The sequence below is a fragment of the Phyllostomus discolor genome, chromosome 9, assembly GCF_004126475.2.
Source record: "Phyllostomus discolor isolate MPI-MPIP mPhyDis1 chromosome 9, mPhyDis1.pri.v3, whole genome shotgun sequence".
Lineage (NCBI taxonomy): Eukaryota > Metazoa > Chordata > Mammalia > Chiroptera > Phyllostomidae > Phyllostomus > Phyllostomus discolor.
In genome coordinates, this window is record NC_040911.2 from 14,761,061 (window position 1) to 14,780,685 (window position 19,625).

At 39.6% G+C, this 19,625-nt stretch overlaps 1 protein-coding gene across 1 annotated transcript in view; it reads right to left on the minus strand.

Moving 5' to 3' along the window:
• Nucleotides 1-19,625, minus strand: part of DCC (DCC netrin 1 receptor) — a 1,018,954-nt gene that overhangs the window by 100,666 nt on the left and 898,663 nt on the right. The window contains exons 16-19 of the mRNA XM_036010199.1: nt 18,608-18,703; nt 12,891-13,123; nt 8,106-8,244; nt 4,121-4,228 (exon numbers count right to left, since the gene is read on the minus strand). Coding sequence (XP_035866092.1) covers nt 4,121-4,228; nt 8,106-8,244; nt 12,891-13,123; nt 18,608-18,703 — 576 coding nt within the window. The remainder of the gene's footprint in view (nt 1-4,120; nt 4,229-8,105; nt 8,245-12,890; nt 13,124-18,607; nt 18,704-19,625) is intronic.

Sequence of the window (19,625 nt, forward strand, 5' to 3'; positions counted from 1 at the left end):
TGGAGACTTTTGAAATGATGGGAGTAAAAATATGCAGACAAATATGATTTCAGTGTGAGCGCCCAGCTGGGTCTTCATTTCTGGATGGTCTTAAAACCTATTACTGAATACAATAGTCCATTATTTAGCTGGTTATAGTAGGTGAGAGACATAAAAAAAGAGAGAGTGAGGAAGAAAGGGAGTGAGAGGGAAATGAGCTACCTGTAAGACAGGCAAATGGAAATGTACAATATGAAGTAGCATATATTTAGAAATACTTAGCTGGAGATACAGATTTAAGAAACTGAAATTTGTGCTCATCGAAGCCCTGGTTATAATACAGACACTTTTTCAGAGAAAGTAACGAAGAGAATAAAAAGATCTGCATTCTGGGAAGCAACACTGAAGGAACAGGTGGAAGAAATGTCTGCTAACAAGACTGAGCTATAGCCTAGAAAGGGGAAGAAAAAAAATGGTTAGGTGATTTTACAAAAGTAAAGTGAGAAGAGAATTTGAAGGGAAAGAAATTGGAGTAGAGTCATCAAATGTCACAGAAAAGGCAAGTATAACCTTCACCATTGGATAGCAATGAGAAGAAAAACTCTTGGGAGATCTAACTCTTCCTCCATCTACGTAGGTCTGCGATCTATAATGTTGCATGATGCGTGTATTTAGATCAATGTTTCACAATGCCAGCTGTATTAAAATCACTTGGAAAATACCACGCTCAATCTCTCTTCAGGTAAACTGAAGTATAAATCAATGGAAAATCACTGATTTGGGCCAGCAGAATAGAATACTAATAACTTGGTACACATAGTGTAATAGCTAAGCATACGAACCTGAGTTTTAAATCCTAGCGTATGGACAGAGTTGAAGCCATCTTGAAAAGCTCACTCCATCTTGAAACTAATAATTGGTTTAACTTCTGAAAGGGTGGACCTTTGACTCTCATCCCCTGCCTCCCCACTGCTCCTGTTCCTTCTGGTGGACTATGGGATGTGTACAGAGGCTTCTGGATAATCATGAAATTTCCATTAAGTCTTCCTCTAGGGCAAGGCACCTTTGATTTTACCTATCTCTTGGCTCTCCCTGGTATCTATCCTCTTGGTCCTCCCTGATCACCCACACATGGGTAAAAAATGTGGGCATCTGACCATCCTGTTGCCTCCCAGGACCCATTTTTTGTGTGTGATTCCTTATTCAACTCATTAACAGACAATTAACGGACATTAACCGACTTGTCCAGCTCAATCTGTCTCTTGGCTTCTTCAGTATTTGGGGGCACTCATTTTGTAAACACGGTGTTTTCACTGAACATCTACCAGTTTGGCTACTCTGTGGTTATTTGCCTTTCAGAAAGTTATTTACCCCAGAGAAGGCCCTCATTTCTTCGTTTCAAAATGGAATGATTGGAATACAGGAGCACTTATAATTGTCCAGTGCTTAGCAGAATGGCAAACGTATAATAAATGCTTAATTCATTTGGAACCACTTTATTTTGAAAACGTCAGTCCAGATTCTTAAGCTGCCAGTTTATGATCAAGGAATTTAATTAAACACCGGCATTATTGGGGTCTTCTTCATCCTCCTTTTTTTACTTTTTTGTTTAACCTTTTGAAATATATATATGTACAAATTGATGATCTGGGTACCATGCGAAACACATTAGTAAAGCCTCTTCCTAGAGTGGATTCAAGTTGGAATGTTAATAGCTCATTTGTGTCAGTACTCACTAGGTGTCAGAGACTTTTCTGGGTGCTTTACTATAACAATTCTACTAAAGAGGTTCTATTCCTACCCTTCTTTTATAGATGAGGAAGTGAGACTCTGGGAGGTTAAATAACTTGCTCAGCATCTCCCTCAGAAGCTCAGGTTCTCAATTCTTTCTCTTTTATTTGATTTTATTTATTTATTTTTTAGAGAGGGAAGGGAGGGAGAAAGAGAGAGATGGAGAGAAACACCAATGTGCGGTTGCTGGGGGTCATGGCCTGCAACCCAGGCATGTACCCTGACTGGGAATCGAACCTGCAACACTTTGGTTTGAAGCCTGTGCTCAATCCACTGAGCTATGCCAGCCAGGGCAGATTCTCAGTTCTTAACCACTCTGTCCCACCACTGCGTGCATGCAGGGACTAGGTGAAACAAAGAAGGAGAAAGGTAGGAAGGGAGCACATCACTCCACGTGGGCTCACATGTGTCTCACACACTGGGAAAGAGCTCATATCTTCCTTAGACTTCCCTGACAACCGGAGTGTAGCAACCCTGGGCCTTCTGCGTAATGGTTTTCTAGTCTGAATATTTGACCAACCTATTTTTTAAAAGTAATTGCATTGAAAGAATCAAAATATGTATGGAATGGAAGTTATCTTGTGGGTTATTTGTGTTTGTTTGCTCTCTGCTGAATTGAGTCAAAATAGTTCCACTTGAAAATCACAACTTGGTCTTTATAAATGAGCTATAAGCTTTAAAGGTAAAAGGTATTGCCTCCCATACTTTTACCACACCATTATTAGAAAATGATTTTTTAGTTGTGGGAACTATTATATAACTCCACATAAAATACATAAAATACATGGAACAAGGTCGCATAGATACACTGTGATTTTGATAAACTAAAGTTTTTGCTTAGATCAATTTGCATTTTTTCCATTTATTTTCCCTTGAAAAGCAAAATAAAAATTCTTTCCAGAGTTGAAAACACATTCTATTGTTTGCATTGACTATTTGATGAGATTTATTTAAATAAGGGTAGAAAATTGGGTAGTATATACCTTATTTTATCCTTTAAGAAAAAATATATTTCCCCCCAACTTGTGTTGATATAGAAAACTTCTATTGTTTTTTGAACTTATTATCTGTTGAATTACCATATGTTTACAAATAAGTTTGTAAGATAACAAAATAGTCATCATGCACAACCAATCAAAACCTATAAAAGTACTGAAATAGAACCAATGAAAATAGATCATAATACTAAGGGGAAAATAAGGAGAAAATTAGAATGAGTCAGTCTCAATTTTAAAAAGCCTGGCAGAGTGACAACCAAGCATATAAAATTTGGGGAAGTTTTTATGTCGCTCTTCTCTTCACGTGTTTGTCAGCTCAAATGAAAATTCTGTTAGCTATTGCACTAAGAGCAATTTCCCAGAGAAAACAAGTCTTCAGCTTATATTTGCACCACATTTGGAATTTGCACATTCTCTTTTCATTTTGTAAAATTCAGAAAGTAACTCGCACAAAGCACAAGTGTCGTTTGAACTATAATTTCCATGCTCATCTCTGCATCACAGAATGACTGAATTACTCTGCTAATTTATAATAGCGCTATCCACCCCGTGTAAGCCAAAAAGAAAACGAAAAGGAGTGACTTACATGTGCCTAACCCACTGGTTGAAGCTAATTAGACTATAATGTGCACATCTTTAGTTATACAATATTTTCATAATAATCATATGCTATGGAGACATCTATTAAAAAACTAAAGTGATCATTTAAATGCAAAATCCATGATAGAACTCCATTATATTTTTCATACTAAATTAACATTACAGGCTTCTAATGGATGCCTTAATTAGGCATTGATATTATCAGCAATATTTGGCAAAATAAAATCTGTCACTGTGAAATAGTCATTAAGTTCAATTTCTGTCAGTCAGTATTAAGTGTTTTCTGAACCTTAGGATTTAAGTAAGAAGCTAAAAGCCAAGTGAGAAACGAAAAATCTGCCCAGACAAATCTTTGTATGTGCCATACAGAAAAACACGGTCATTAGGTGTCTTTAGTGTTTTGTAATTGCCAAACATGGGCTCCTTTTTAGTCATTTGTACTCACGGGCATTCCATTAGAAGGTTGTTCTCATGCTGCCCCGAATGAGAAGCAAACAGTCTATACTGACTGAAGGACACATTCAGGAAGCGACTCAATTCCCATGTGTATGTGTGCCTATGTGTGTGCCCATCAGAAGAATCCCACAGTCCGTGCCGACAGTGCGGGCAAGAAGAGACCATCAGAAGGAGTCAGGGAGTCCACTGAGATGCTGGGACAGAAAACTAATGCACCAAAGGCATGAGCAGTGCCCTCGCCCCAAACAGTCACAGGCCAAGCAGAGCAACCCTCAAAAGAAAGCTGAGGTACCTACCAGTAATTTTCCCGTTGGCTTCCAAGGGAGGCTGCCAGCTCACGATGACTGTGCGAGGCTTCCCTTCCCGAGTAATGACTGTCAGATCCTTGGGAGCAGAGGTCGGGGCTGCGAGATGAAAGGGAGACAAGGCCTTGTCATCGCATGTGAAAGAGAGCAGACATTTATGGGACTTCTAATCATGATGTTGACACTCAGAATCTATCATGCAGTATATCATGCTTATTTCGCCGTTTACGACTTATCTCAAGTACTCGAATTGAATAAGCATACAAACAACACAGACGTTACTGTTTTTTAATGGAAGTGAAGTGACTTCCCAAAGAGTGAACTTGGAGGGGGGAGAATATACGTGATTATGGAGGAAAAAAGCGTAGCTGGTATTTTCCAGTACGTGCCACGCTGAAAAGGTGAGAAGCACAATAGAGCAAACAAATGCACACACACACGTTGTGAGATTGATGGCTACATGTTTCCATCAGACAGAATTGTTTTATCCTCTGGGGGATTTGTAATTGAAAATGTCACTTAATTCTGTATTTCCTTAAAAGCCCCAAAGAATAAATTTAAACGCAGGTCAAAACCTCTTGTTTAGGTAACACGCCAGTTATCTCCTAACAAGAAGGCGGAGAAATATTTGAAAACAGAGGAGGCGAGGAATTTACGAGGGTCTGAGTGTCAACCTGGCAGGAAGTGAGATGGCGGAAAAGCCTGCCTTTCTTAGGGTTTTCCCCACATGTTGTTGAAGGGGAGCAGCATTCATCACCCCCAAATGCGCCTTTTTGGATTATTTTAGGCTGATGTAACAGCATCGAAACTTCATTTCTTTACCGTAACTTTTTCTCCTTTCTTTCCTTTGACTCAAACTGGCCCCCAGCACCCTGACCCGCCTGCCTCCTTCTCCCTTGCAGGACCACCCCCTTAATCATGCAGCCCTCAGGACAACGAGGTTCTGATCAGCATCAGATAATTTCTGGAACAGAGTCTCAGGTCTGCTGACCACAGAGGTGGAGTTTTGGTCAAACTAGAGATGACATCTAGGCCTCAGCTGTGTTTCAGCTCCAGGCCCAGAGAAGCAGCAGAACCAGATGACGGGACTTCATGGCTGATATCAGGACCAGACACTGATCGAGCAGTCCCTACCCCAGTGCCACCCGATCAATGGTGACCATGACCCTGAAAAGACACACCTGGAAAGCCATGAATGTTGGTGAACAGATTCTGGTATTGAAATCAATGGCTCAAATGTGTAGAAATATCACATGGCATGCACACTATTTCCTCATATTTGGAAAAGAATATGGTCCTACCCTGTTCAATTATCCCTACTAAACTAAACAGAATATCTCTGTTCTGCCTCTCTCCAATCTCATGCCGGAGTGACCTTTTAGAAATTCTTCTTTGACTACCCATCCTCTTTGGATTAAGTCTAAATAAACACCAATCAGTAACAAACATCAGGTCCTACAGGGCTTACACTTTACTTTCTTTTCAGCCTCACTTCCGCTTATTGTCCATAAATACTGTGCCCCTGTCACTCTGAACCACTTGAAGTGTCCCCTTCCTTTGGAAGGCTCTGGAATGGGCACCTAATGATCCACACAGGCCATAGCTCGATCATTATTTCTTTTGTGAACCCTCCCCTTTCTTCTCCAAACAGAATTTATACCTGGATAAATTTGCACTGATTTCCACTCCCCCGAAATTCTGTAATTATATTTCTCATGTTACTTCAGTTTCAACAAATGTTTTCCCTCCTCTATTAGATGACAATTCTCTCAAAGATACTGGCTGTATTCTCTTTATTTTTTATACCAAGTCTCTACCTCAGGACTTGATGATTATAAGTAAACATTATTGGAAAGTCATGATTTAATATCTCAGTTGACGGGACAAGTATTGCCCTGTGGTTTGCCTGGTTCTCATTTCTTCCCATGCTTGATTGTTTCAGTGCAGGAATAGAAGGAAACATTCAAGATTTAGAAGGTTTCCAGCCATGGAAATCCTGATGGACATTTGTGTTTGGACTGGCCAACATCTCATCCCTTCTTCCTTCCTTTGGAGAAGCACTCAGCTCTTTTCTTTGGGAACCAGCTCTCCTCTGTGCACTGTGAACTTCAGGGCCTTCATTCACTCTTTCTTTAGCTGTGAGACTCTCTCTCCCTCCCTCTGGGAAACTGAATGTTAATTCGAGGAAGAAACACACCAGGTCAAACCACTGTGATGGCAACACCCTGAATGATGGTTCAATAGTTCTTCCTCTCTAAAACCTGGGAGCACCTCTGGTTTCTGTCTCTCCCCAAGACCCATTATGTCAGGTGCCCTTGCAGTTGTTTTTATTTTACTTAAACTGACTAGAGTAAAATTAAGTATTCATCACCTGGGCAGAATGAAATGTTTTGTTTCAAGAATCTGCCTGCCACCCTTGTCTTTACTGTGAGCAATTTCAGCACATGTGCCTAACAGTGCAGCCCCTCCAGTCTTTATGTTATTGCAGAATTAGAAGCAAACCCTAAAGTCATCTCATTCACTTCATTTCCTTCTCACATTATAAAACCAGCAGACACTTGTGAATTACTTCTTGCTTCTCATCATCACCCAGAGATCTCATCCACATGCTATTTACACCTTTGTCCAGATCATTATCTGTTTTGACAATCACCCTTCCTCCTACCCACATTTGTAAAAGTTAATATTTTTTTGTCGGCAATAGTTCTCACCATCAGTGTCCCTACAAGGTTAGGCAGTTGATGAGAAATCAATAGGGTACATTTATCAAGTCAGATGTTGGTGTGCATTTTATGCTTCTGAAAGAGGAAAATGAATGAATTTGTGTGTGTTGATAGGAAATTACTACTTGTTCTCTTTCACTCAGGGAAGACCAGATGTCTTAGCGGTTTACACTTAACTCTGTCTCATTTTAAGTAAAAAGAAAGGGCAGAGTTTTCATTCTTCCTATAAAACATAACTCATTCAGTTCGTCCTAGTCTTCAAAAGGAGATGTGAACACTGGCATTCAGGGTGGAATTCTAGGAGAAGGAATTAATATATGTAAACATGTAAAAGAGAAACAAAGGATGTTGAAATTAAATCAGATGAACTAGAAAACTTCTTATAGAAAAAGTACCCACAAAAATCTAAAACTACAGTGATCTCTCCGATTTAACATGGAAGCCAAAAATAAAATTAGAACTGCAAAGACATGGGAGACATTCTAATAGAAAGAGAAATTCAGTTTACCCAGAGAAGAGTTTTATCATCATAGTTTTAAAAAATTGTATGATCCAATACCACAAAACCAGTCGAAAAGCATGTTCAACCCTGTATTCTCCAGATGTTGGATCCCTATAAACTATGAATGCCGAGTACACTGTTAGGGTTATAAACTCAACATTTGTGATCCATAGTAAAAGTGACTGGTATGATTTACAGTGAATTGCTTTTACCCGAGATTTGAACTACTTCAAATTGCATGAAGGTTTTCCATTGTGTTCCTTTATTTCCAAAGAGGGAACGTGACCGCCCAGGAGCTGCCTCCCATGTCTAGCTGAGGTTATTTAGGGTAAGAATCCATGAGACTACTGTGATAATGCAATGTTTAATTTTTTATCTAATTTCTTTCCGAAAAAGTAAATACCCACTGTGACTGTTGATCAATGACACAAATGCTTTGGACACAGAGAGTTCAATGCATAGATTTCTGCCTTTATGCAAACACCTTAAAAGAATTTCTATTCAGATCCCCTGAGTTAATGCCCAGATTAAAACCACGTTACTTAATCCATTAGGGATTCAACTTTTCTAGAACAGAGAGGATAATATTAGATATAAAAGTGCTATGAGCTATAAAGTAAAAGATGTTTTATATAAGATAAGGTATAATTTAGGCATCAAAATGCACTATGTTCCAGTTTCCACAGAACTTGGGCAACACCATTACCAAATAGCGGAAGCAGAAATTTTGAAGCTAGCTTTTTTCACGTACCTGCTTCATACGTGGTGGCATGCGCAGTCATGCTCCACGTGCTGGACCTCCTGTTTTTTGTTACCATGACCGAGAACTCGTACATTGTGTTTGGTTTGAGGCCTGTTGCTGTGTAACTCAGAGCTGTTGTGTCTTCTGACTATACAAGTGGGAAATAAGCAGAGAAAACAATGAACTCTATCAACTTGGTAAATCAAGATGTAAAAAGTCTATCAAATAAACCAACAAGAAAGGAGTCTAGAAAGCTAGGACATAGCAGTGACTTTACTTCCTGCCAGCTGGTTTATACTGACTGATTGTACATCCAACACATCATCAACAAACTCAGGCGTTACGCCGTAGAAAGGGGCAGCTAGCTGATACATTTTCCCAAGTGAGGCAGTAACCACGGTGACGAGAGCAATTCTGCTTCCTTTAGTCAGTTGCACATCTTTAAGTCTCTGCACTGACTTTAACTTCAATTTACTTGTAATCATCAATTCTTTTTCAGTTTTTAATGTTATGCATGTTACATAGATCATTATGATTATTTTCCACTGGTGGTAAAATTAAGTTTTTAGAGTTCTGCTTATGATTTTTGCAAAAAGGCTTTATGGTACAAACTTTTAATGATTCAAGAACCTGTGTGGCTATTATACAGAAAATGGACAAAAGCAGTTGTTGTGACACGTGGTTTTCTTCTTTTGTGCACACTTACATTAGACACACATTTAAGTGTGGTCACCAAAGTTACCAGCCCAGAAGGGAACAGCAAATTGAACAGATACTAAAGCATTATGTTAGTGTTAATACTATTTGTCTTCTGAATCCATTTTTTGTCTTTTAAATAACAGATTGAAGATATTTTAGTCAAAAGTAAATTATCTGTCTTTATTGGTTACTCAAAAGATCAAAATGGTAATGAAGAATAAAACAGGTTAATCTTCTAGGTTAATTCATATTTTCCATATGATCAGGCAAATTTAAGACTATTTATACTATTTATTAAAATATATAATGTTTAGTATTTAGATCTTGGTCTTCCAAAGTTAAATAGTTTCATTGACTTTTATACTTACTATATTTGTTATACGTCTATGTCTAGAAAACCAAGGAAAGCTCTTTGCCCACCTATGTCATCTCCTCCCTTGTTACTCCAGTGTGGTATATTTTTTTAACTCTACTATGAATCCTTCTTAGATCGTGGCTATGAATATCCTACATTTCATTATGAAACCAAATAAATATTTAGCTGTACAGATAACATCTGAGATGTGGCCATCCATCCTATTAAACCAATGACATCATAAATAGCTGTCAAAATGTGTGCTCTAAATAACTGAAAAATACTTTGCAGACACAAGAAGATGGAATCTCATCAGGTAAAACACTAAATGGGCAGCCGGTATATGACTTCCCATCTTGCCCTCCTTCGCTATCATCATGAACACCTCAAAGTCTCATGAGAAGCTTTTCAGCTGCGAGGGAAGGATCACATATCATGAAATTAGTCTCTTTGAGCCTGGACACCAGTGACATTTGGGAGGCCACTAAACAATACTGTCCCTGTTTGCGGTCTAGAATGACACGCATTCACCGAGTTTTCTCAGGAACCTCATGGAAAGTTGCTGCTCATCATAAATCATTAGCCTAGGAGTGCTTCGGGAAATCATGGCCACTAATATTTGTGAGCATAGAAAACCCAAGTACTACCTATCTGAGCCTCCATTTCCTCTTCTATAAAACAGAGAAAACCAGAGCACTGACCTTGCGGCATTATTTAAGTGTGAAATAAGCCAAGTGAAACATAGTGCCTGGCCCAGAGTAGGTATTAAATCAGTGTTAGCTACAATATTTCATGCATTGTCTAATGTGCTATATAATTTTAGGCAGGCATACAATTCCATTTTGAGCTGTCGGCATATCGAGGGCAGAAACAGGCTTGCACAGCTTCACATCTGCCGTGACACCCACGCTGCATCTGGGAACCACTAGCCAGAGGTCAGCGAATGCATTTGGAATGGAAATTCACAGAAGACATCATGTGACTAATAACGTTAGTAGAAAAGAAATGATAGGCTATTTCTCCATTCGATAAAGGAAATCAATACAGAGTTTTGGGCAAACAAAATATGAGTGTCTGGATTATGGTTTGAAATTGGGACTAAACAAAGCCTACAGAAAGGTAGTCCTGTGAGGAGACTCTGGGTAATGCTATCAGTTCACTCTGAGTTCCAGCTCTAGTTAATGGAGCAGTTTTTCAAGTTGTAAAACCTAGCTATGTTTTCATAAACACATCTACATATACATTCGACTATGAAGAATCTCTCTCTCTTTATAGTGGGTGCAAATGCCCAAATCATCCAGATGAGAAAAATGAGACTGAGTGAGTTAAGTGATGACAGGACATGGTGAAGCCGACCCTGAGCCCAGGTCACTTGACTTCATGTATGTACGCATTTTTCCCCTTGACCGTGTGTATGCCCTGCTTACCTTATAAAGCTGTAGTGGAGAGTGGGATGCAACAACAGCTATGGCAGTGGTTCGAAAAGTCCCAAATGCAAAACCAGAGAATTCTATTACCATTATGTGTAACATTGAAATGCATTGTATGTCTCTCTAGTGGATCAGATATGTTCTCCACTTGTCCTTGCTACCCGAACTACCCAACTCTTTCCCTTGAACCCTCCTTCTCAGGGTGTGGACGTAGACTGTATGAGAAGGGGGATTGAGTGCTAGTGACGGGAAGACTTGGGCCAGGGAAGATGATGGGGAGAGAAACAGGTAAAATCTTTTTTCTATTTCCAAACCTCAATCCATGAGCGAAATCAGCCTTTCCTTACAGAGGGTAGTTTTGGGGTTGGGTCTCACTTTCCAGACATTCTTTGTGAAACTCAATAATTCTGTGTCTGCTCTGTTAACTGTTCAACTGAAATAAAGTGCCTCACTCAAGAGGTTTTGGAACTCAGACTACTCTGCAGAGAACAACCATTGTCCTTCAGAATGTCTCACATACTGGCAAAGTACGGCCTTTTTGTGTGAAATGAATGTAACAAAGTGTAGCGATTATGGACATAAAATTTTTAAAGTCGTTATTTTAAAGTAAATTTAGAATCAGGCAATCTGTATATAAAGAGATTTTTTAAAAAGTGCTGTCATATGTTTCACTGATTGTCTTATCTGATAATGTTATCTATATTTATAGTTCTGTTCAGTCTTAAATCTAATGCTCTACAGAGCTAGATGGGATCCTTACAACAATATCTTACATCAATGATATCTTTTGGATATGCCTGGAGACTTTTCCCAAATACCTGACCTAGCATGGTGGCAATACCAAAGACAACTTTTTAAAAAATGGTTTTGACTTAAAAACGGATCTATGATGAAGTATGGATTTTGTGCCACTTAAACATTAAAATCGACTAGAAGCAGATTGAGCATGGCTACAGGAAGAAAGGCTGGCTTATAAAACTACTGGTGGGATTTGGCTTTATCACCAGGGTCTTTACAATCAGAAATTCCACGCAGATATTTTCATCCCCCAATCACCCCTGACTGGAGGCCGGATGAGGCAAGATGCTGGTTTGATGGGAAGAACATTGGATACAGTGTCAGGACTGCCAGACTGTCCCTGAGGGTGACCACAGAGAATGGTCCAGGGGAGAGATCTAAGAAACCAGAATGCCAGGGGTGAGTTATGGTTTGTGTCCTGGGTTGTTGGGTAACACTTATTCTCTTGTTTTCAAAGCTACTTTATTCATCCCAAGTCACCATCTTGTGAGCTCTATATTTTAAATGTGTTTTTGTATATTTTTTGTATGTTATCTCATTTGAATAGCTTACGAATTCTTTGGAGTCAGTGTATGGAGCCAAGTGAATTACTCATTCCAAAATCAAAAATAGTATGTTAAGTAGCGACGACTAAACAATGTTTGAGCTGCACAGTTCTAGGGACATTGTAGGTGCTAGATAATCACTTGCCAATCTCATTTTTGTTACTCTTGTGCATTGTTTGTATATACTTACAGTGTGGCAGGCTTAGGTGATAACAGAATTGTCCCAGTATATAATGATTTGATGTAATTCCTGTGGTTGGCTGATAGAGACTTGAAATTATTCAGGACAATGCCTCAAACATGTATCTCTAAGGAGCTCTTAGGGGGGTCGTGAGATGACTGAGTGATGGGACAGGAATAAGGAGCCTTGTCTAATTTACTTTAGTTAAAGGGCAGTGTACATTGTGGGTTTTCTTTATTTCACAAGGATGTTTCCAGGCTAAACAGACAAAGTAGATGGTAATGGCTTAGAGCGCTTTCCAAGGATGTTATAAAAATCTCCCAGGTATGCATTCACAGTCAGATTCACTGTTAGATAGGTAAGTCCTTGGTGACATTAATAGGGTTGCCTTTGATGTCAATCAGATTCCAAAAGAAAAAAACAATCAAACACCAAAATCCATCCAGAAAATTAATGGAGAGCCCTGCTGTTTCAAAGGAAAATGGCATTCCTTTGTACAGAATGCTTTATTTAGCAAATTGTTTCTCCAGACTCAGCATCCGGTGGAGTTCAAATACCATTTTGCATCTCTTGATGTTTTTCTACCTTGCCTTAGCATTGTTTCCTTAGACATAATTGTTCCTGAACTAATTTGAGCTACCAAGTTATTAAAATGCTTTGTTTTTTTTTTCCCATTCAGTGTCTCTGCGGCAAAATGCTCCATGACAGTCCAGGAAGCATATAAAACAATGTATTAACACCAATGACAGTTCATGTAAAATTTCATATTATCAATGAGAACTTCACCTTGTATTTCGCATTTGCAGAAAAGCTGGTCCTCCACCGGACAGTGTAAAGTCGCACTTCGGACGTTTTTTGGTTCTTAGGGACAGAGTTGTCTGCCCAGCTGACCCTCACGGCATCATGGGTAAGAGCCACAGCCTGCACACCTACAGGTGGGAGCATGGGGGTGGAGACATCTGGGACCGAGGTGGGGAAATCATCAAGCAAAGGATAATAATCAACTGGGTCAGTGGGATCTGGGTTTAAAAACCCATCAAATGAAACAAACAAATAAATATGTAAATAAAAGAGTTAAAAAATAAACATCAGTGGTAACACATCACAATGAGTTAAATGCATGGCAATAATGATGAAAGGGAACATGAGAAGAACAGAAAAAAATACAATTAATTCGATTGGAAAACTCATCATAAACAGTATTGTTATATTAAGAAAATAACTATTTTCTCTCATTTGCTCCTTCCCTTGAGGTGGTTTTTATCAATTTGGATGTCACTTCCAGTTATATACTTTAAAAGTCTAATGTTGCACATTACTTCTTCAAAGATCTAGTATAGAAAGTAACAGGTTTATAACTACACAGATAATTTTAAATAACAATATTAAAAGGAGTGTCTGGTTTATTTCCTCCTGCAGAAGAAATCCAAGCCCATCTAATGCTTGTCGTTTTGTTGTTGGTGTTCATTTGTTTGTTTTCTTCGCCTCTAACTTGATTTTGTTTCTCTAATGTTTCTATTACTGCCTGGCTTACACCTACACAAACACAGTTTGGGCAAGAAACGAATAAGAAATAAGATCAAAGGGCCCTGAGACCTGTGGCTACGATTACACAAAACCGGGCTGACCAAGTCCACGATCCACCCGGTTCACTGGTAAGTCTGATCATTAGATTGCAGGTAGCACTTGGTGTACCAGGCTCCCTTAGACGGAAGTCCTTGGAGAAAGTGTAGATGTGCCCATTTCACCCACATTCTCACACAGTCAGCTCAGTTTTCAGTCATTCAGAGCATTCCTATTCCCCAAGGTCCTTGTTCTAAAAACTCCAGTTCCCTGGAAAGACTATATTATTGGGTGGGAGGCAGAATAAACCACCACACGTGTGCCAAGGGACACACATTCTTTGATCCATCTATCCCCAGAATCTGCAGAATGAGGTGTGCAGTTTTACACAATTTTCTAGAAAAATCTTGTACCTATTTTTATGCTGGGTATCTCAGAATCACAGGAGCTCATTTTGCAGTCATAGATAGAGCCCAATTTTCAGACTTTTGTTTTATAACTAAAAGACATTTACATTTTTTAAATGTTACCTTTCAATCGTATAATGTGTATCCATACTAACAACAACAACCACAACCAACCAGGATGAGCTCTCAGGCTGGGTACAGGATGTTACTTGGGGAGAGAAGACCCACTAGAATGCCAGGTACCTGCAGCAGGGCACACACAGGACTGATGTTTTTAAACAGCCTACTTGCAAAAGCAGCAGCTACTGGCTGGTTTTGGTGATGACTTCACTTTGTCCAATGCATTTCAAATGCATAGCTCCTACTCATCCCTTTGTTTTTCAATGAATTATTTAGTAGTTTACTGGGCTGTGTGTGGTCTTTAGAGCAAAATATAAAACCCGAAAGCAAAAACAACAAAAGGAAAGGACAAAGAATAAAGAGAAAAAGAGAGAGAGAGAGAGAGAGAGAGAGAGAGAGAGAAATGCATGTTTAAAATTTAATGACAGAGCCCAGGCTTTCTGCATGTTTTTGATGTGCCTTTGGTGAAGGGCTCCTTTAAAGCCAAATGGATTTATGAAATGATGAAGAGGGAGCTACAGCCACTGCCGCCTCCAAGAGGGTCCTAGCCCGTCATCAGGCCGGTGCATCAGTGGAAGGAGGCGCTGCCAAACTACCGTGGGTGCTGCTTTACTTTACTTGTTTCTATTCTTAGCGGACTATCCCAGAAGGATGCTGTGCGCATGGGAGGCCTCCTCTAAATCACCAACTTCTTTTCGACCAAGCTCTATTAATGACTTACCTCATTTGCTGTTTCTTTGCTCAATTTAATTTTGTTGGTAAACCCTGTACTCTGTAGCCTTTCGCAGGTACCACACATAAGGTTTTGAAAAGTAGTGATTCTACTTTAAGAAATGTTAATGCTCAGTTCTGCTATTTCCGAGTGTTAGAAGAGTGTATTTTTCATGATTTTTTTTTTTTTTTTTTTGCTGAGTTTCTTGAAGCCTCAGTTCCAGAATGCATCCCTCAAGTTCCCAGTAATGCACCTGGGTGATAGCACATATCTATGGGATTATAGAATTAAAATTTTTCTACCTTGGGACAAATTTTTCTTGACTATTTCAGGGATTTTTTTTTTCAAGCGTGGCTTGTCATTCTACTTGCTACCGCCTTTAGAGCTGCATTGTCTAATACAATAGCCACTAGCTGCAGGAACAATTTAAATTAAAATTAATTAAAATGAAATACAATTGAAAATTCACTTCTGTTGCACTAGCCAATTGCAAGTGCTCAGTAACCTCATGAGCTTGGTGCCTCCCGTATCAGATTAGTACTGATATAGAGCTTCTCCTACAGAGCAGAATATTCTAGTGGATGGCAAATACTGCTCTAAATTCATATATGCTAAATATACTGCAAATTATCTTTTTCTCTCAGGGCACAGACTGAGTAGTTGAATTAAAAACATCCTTTTGTTGCTAAACAACTTCTTTTCGGTTTTTTTACAAAATACTCCTGGGTGCCTTATATGCCATTGATTTTTCACTGGTTATATTCAAAAGAATAATAAAATAAAAGATTTTAAAAAGACAAAATATAGCCTCAAACTTTCTGCGAAGAAGAGAAACCTATTCAATTCTTAATAGATGTTTTGGTAAGAGCCCATGAATTTTTCAGCCAATATTTTTACATTCAAAAAGAGCTTTTTAAAAAAATAACACAATCTGACATCTGGATTGTACTTCATTTAGACTTTGATAAAACAGTGGAGAAAAAAACAAATTCAAATAACACACCTCATTATTCCCCTGCCCTCTTCCCTTCTGCAGGCTCATCCTGTCTTGTGCTTGCAACAGGAAGAAATAACAGGCTTTGCAGCCAAAATGAAACTCGACCCACCCATCTGACCTGCTGACACTTTCTTCAGCTCTCACGCTGATACGTTCAGACAAGACGAGGCTCCAGAGCGTGCTGACATCCAGGAGCACCAGCGTGTGGAAAACACCAGAGCCTGATGCTTACTCTAGCCTGAGGCATTTATTGCCTCTGTTTTTTATTTTCCTTTATACTGGCCTTTTCCGAGACTGCTCATGGGAATACACCACAGAAGCTCAGAGACAAAGAATGCCTTGTATGTGGCGCCACGGCACACTTATTGATAGAGTTCCTCCCAGAGTCTTAACCTTTGATTCTGTTTACGTGGCCTTTACTCTCCGTGACGCATGGAAACACAGTAAGTTGGCCACATCTGGGACAAGCGTAGGCTCTTCTTTCAGCAGGGGCCGGCTGTATTCATTCCTCTTCAAGCCCTCACTGACTTGTCTTCGATAAGAAAATCCCTCACACAATGTCCAACTTTTGGTGGCATATCATTTCCCAGGTCCGTTAGGATCAGAGTCTTATCAGGGAACAGACTATAGACTCCGCCTGCTGATTTAAAGGCCGACAACTGCCCGCAGGGAAACACCATTAACAATGCCCGGAATGGGCCCTTCTGAGCAACCTCTCCTCCGTGTATCTGAACTCTACTAACTCTGTTACTACTACTTGCCGCTCAAAAATATATTGTTTGGTCACTTAACTGCACTCTTTGCAGGCTTTAGTTGTGGTAAATAATAATAATAATAAGAGTTTTAAAAGACTTGCTACAGTACAATTTTGTGTGGGTTGGTCACAAGCTCACAGCCACCACACCAGTGAACAGCTGGCCAGCATCTTTTCCGCCGGGCAGGAAGGAGATGACTCACTACATGAAAATTATGGGAGGCCCAGGTCCAGCCCAAGTGGGCTGCTGTCTCCCCAAAACCCTGCTGCTTGCAGAGCAAGAGAATAAGGGGAAGTGACAATCCCAGACAGCCCCCCATCGTCAGGTGACCTGGCGTTTTACACTCTGGGCCTCTATCGCCTTATCTCTCTATATTTAGGAATAATACATTTAATAGTAACATTTTAAAAAGTAGTAATTCTTCAAGAAATGCTAATAACTCCATCCTGCTACTTCTGAATTTTAGAATAGCTTATCTTTCATTATTTGTTGAGTTTTTTGGAGTCTCAGTTCCAGAAAGCATCCCTCAGATTTTAAGTAATGCTGTTTGTTGGTAATTATCTATGACCTTATATAATTCAAAATTATTTCTTATTTACTGTTTTTGTGGAGTCATGAGCCTCCTTGATAATACAATGAAAGATATGTACTGTCTCCACAGGCAATTGCATATATTGACATATAACCCAAGGTTTGCATACCAATTGAGGCAGAACATAGACCTTGAAACCAATGGCCAGAAAGTCAAGGAGACTTTGGGACAACCACTTCACCTTACTTGAAAATCTGGAATCAGTAAAATGATGTTAGACTCTGGAAACAATCGTATAGCAACTGTGAAGCCGCATAGCAACTGTGTGCTCTCCAAAGGGTCTACGGATGGAGCTTGTGCGTGTGGAGACCAACTGCACAGAGCTCACGTAAAGTTAGGTGACAGCAGAAGTGACAGGATCCCACTGTTTACTTTATGCTTATTTATTCCTACTTACTTGTCAGGACACCCTACTCAGGCCCTCAGTAATTTCCCATGTCCTCTGGTGCTCACTATCAAATCCTGCCCTTAGATCCTGTATTCTCACTAAGGGAAAAGTAGCTGGTAAGTCCTCTGAATTCTGAAGGTTGTGGGTTCTGAAAGAGGTTGGGATCAAACTATTCACTAAAGAGATGAAAATCTTGGATTTTGCTTTCAGAGTCAGACATAAGACTATTGGGGGCAGTCATGTGACTTCCCAGTGTCCGAACAGACCCACAGAGGTGTCAGTCATTCTACTGAAAGAAGCCCGGCCTTGCTCACAAACAGCCTTATAAATGCCTTGGATCACACTTGCTGATCCACCCTTTCCTCAGTTCCTTGGGCACATGCTCTCCTGTGTGCTGCCTTTACGGTCCCGCTCACACGAGGATTCCTAGAGGTCGCAGCCTGGAAGCAGCCAATCCATTTCATGTCCAGAGGCCCCGGGCACCATTGGGTAAGCTGTAGTCGCAACTCAGGAGGAAGCCACTTGTGTGGCTCTTCCAGGCCAATCCAGCCCCCAGGAGGCAGTTCATCCTCGTCATATTAGCTTGAAGGACCCTCTACAGAGAAGCAAGTGTCCCTTCAGGCCTTTGGCAGCCTTTGCTCAAAGGCCCGCTTGCCAAATTTGCCTGGATTTCAGAAAAGCTGCTCAGGAGAATGACGAGTGGTATGAAAACACCAAGGTATGAAGCTACTTGGAGAAGAGAGAGAGTGAGAGACCTGCGTCTCTAAGTCCATATACCAATATATAGACTGAATTTCTCTTACTTCATTTGAAAACCTAAAAAATAATAAAGTCTGTGTATGTGTTTACACACACACATGAGGCTTGGAACATGACTATGTCCATTTTCGGTGTTTCATTTATTTATGTACTTTGCCGTAACTCAAACACTGGCTACTTGTCACAGCAAGATTAACTGCCTCCGCTTACCTGTGACGGATCTGGTGGTGGCACTTTCATAGAGAGGGACACCTTCTCCTGCGTTGTTGAAAGCTTTTAGGGAGATTACATAATGGGAACTTGACTCTGGAGAAAAAAAAACAACAGAAAGAATGTGAACATGTTGATTTATTTAGTGTACTGAAGTACTCCAGATAAATCCAATTTCATGTATTCTATTAAGTTAATTGTGGGTTACTAATGAGTGAGTGTGATTCTGGGAAGAAGGTGGCAGTGGGGGCAAAACATGTTTTAGAGCTTCCTGAATCTTCACGTAAACAGACGCTGAAGGACTCGATAGAAAAGCAAAAGATTTGACCCACAGGCTCCGGGAGCTCTGGCCTAATGACAGTAACAGGGGAGGAGCTCTGTGTGACTATAAAAGCTACATGAGCTTATGGGAGGGCAGGGAACAAGTCACGTGAAAGAAAGCAACAGAAATCTGTTGAGGTTAAATTTCTAACAAAATGAAAGGAGGAGAGTATCATTCCTGCAGACAAGTATACACACAACCCACAAAAGGATAAAAAATAACACAAAACATAGATCAAACCTGCAATGTACTATTTAAAAATGAACTAAACAACCTTAAGAAAATAAAATGCCACATGTACAAGAGCAACATAAATCAGAATTAGAAAAAAGTGAGAAGCAAATTGGCCTAGCTCAAGAATTATATATAAGTAAAAATATAATGTCAGAAATAGAGGGTATCTAGATCAATGAATAAATAAACTAAGGAGAAAAAAACTCAGAAATTAAGAGAGAGTAAAAAAGAATTCAAGAGAAAGTGACAAATATTAGAGAAAACCTAACATCTGAGTAATAGTTGTCCTTGAGGATGAAAACCAAAGAAACGAAACAGAAAAAATACTAAAAAATGTAATCCAAGAAATGTTTGCTTGCTTAAACAAATGTTTAGGCATAAAAACAGAAATAATACATGATTTATAAGGGCGGTAATTAGATAGTGATCAGACTTCTTGATGGCAACACTTTAGGCCAGAAG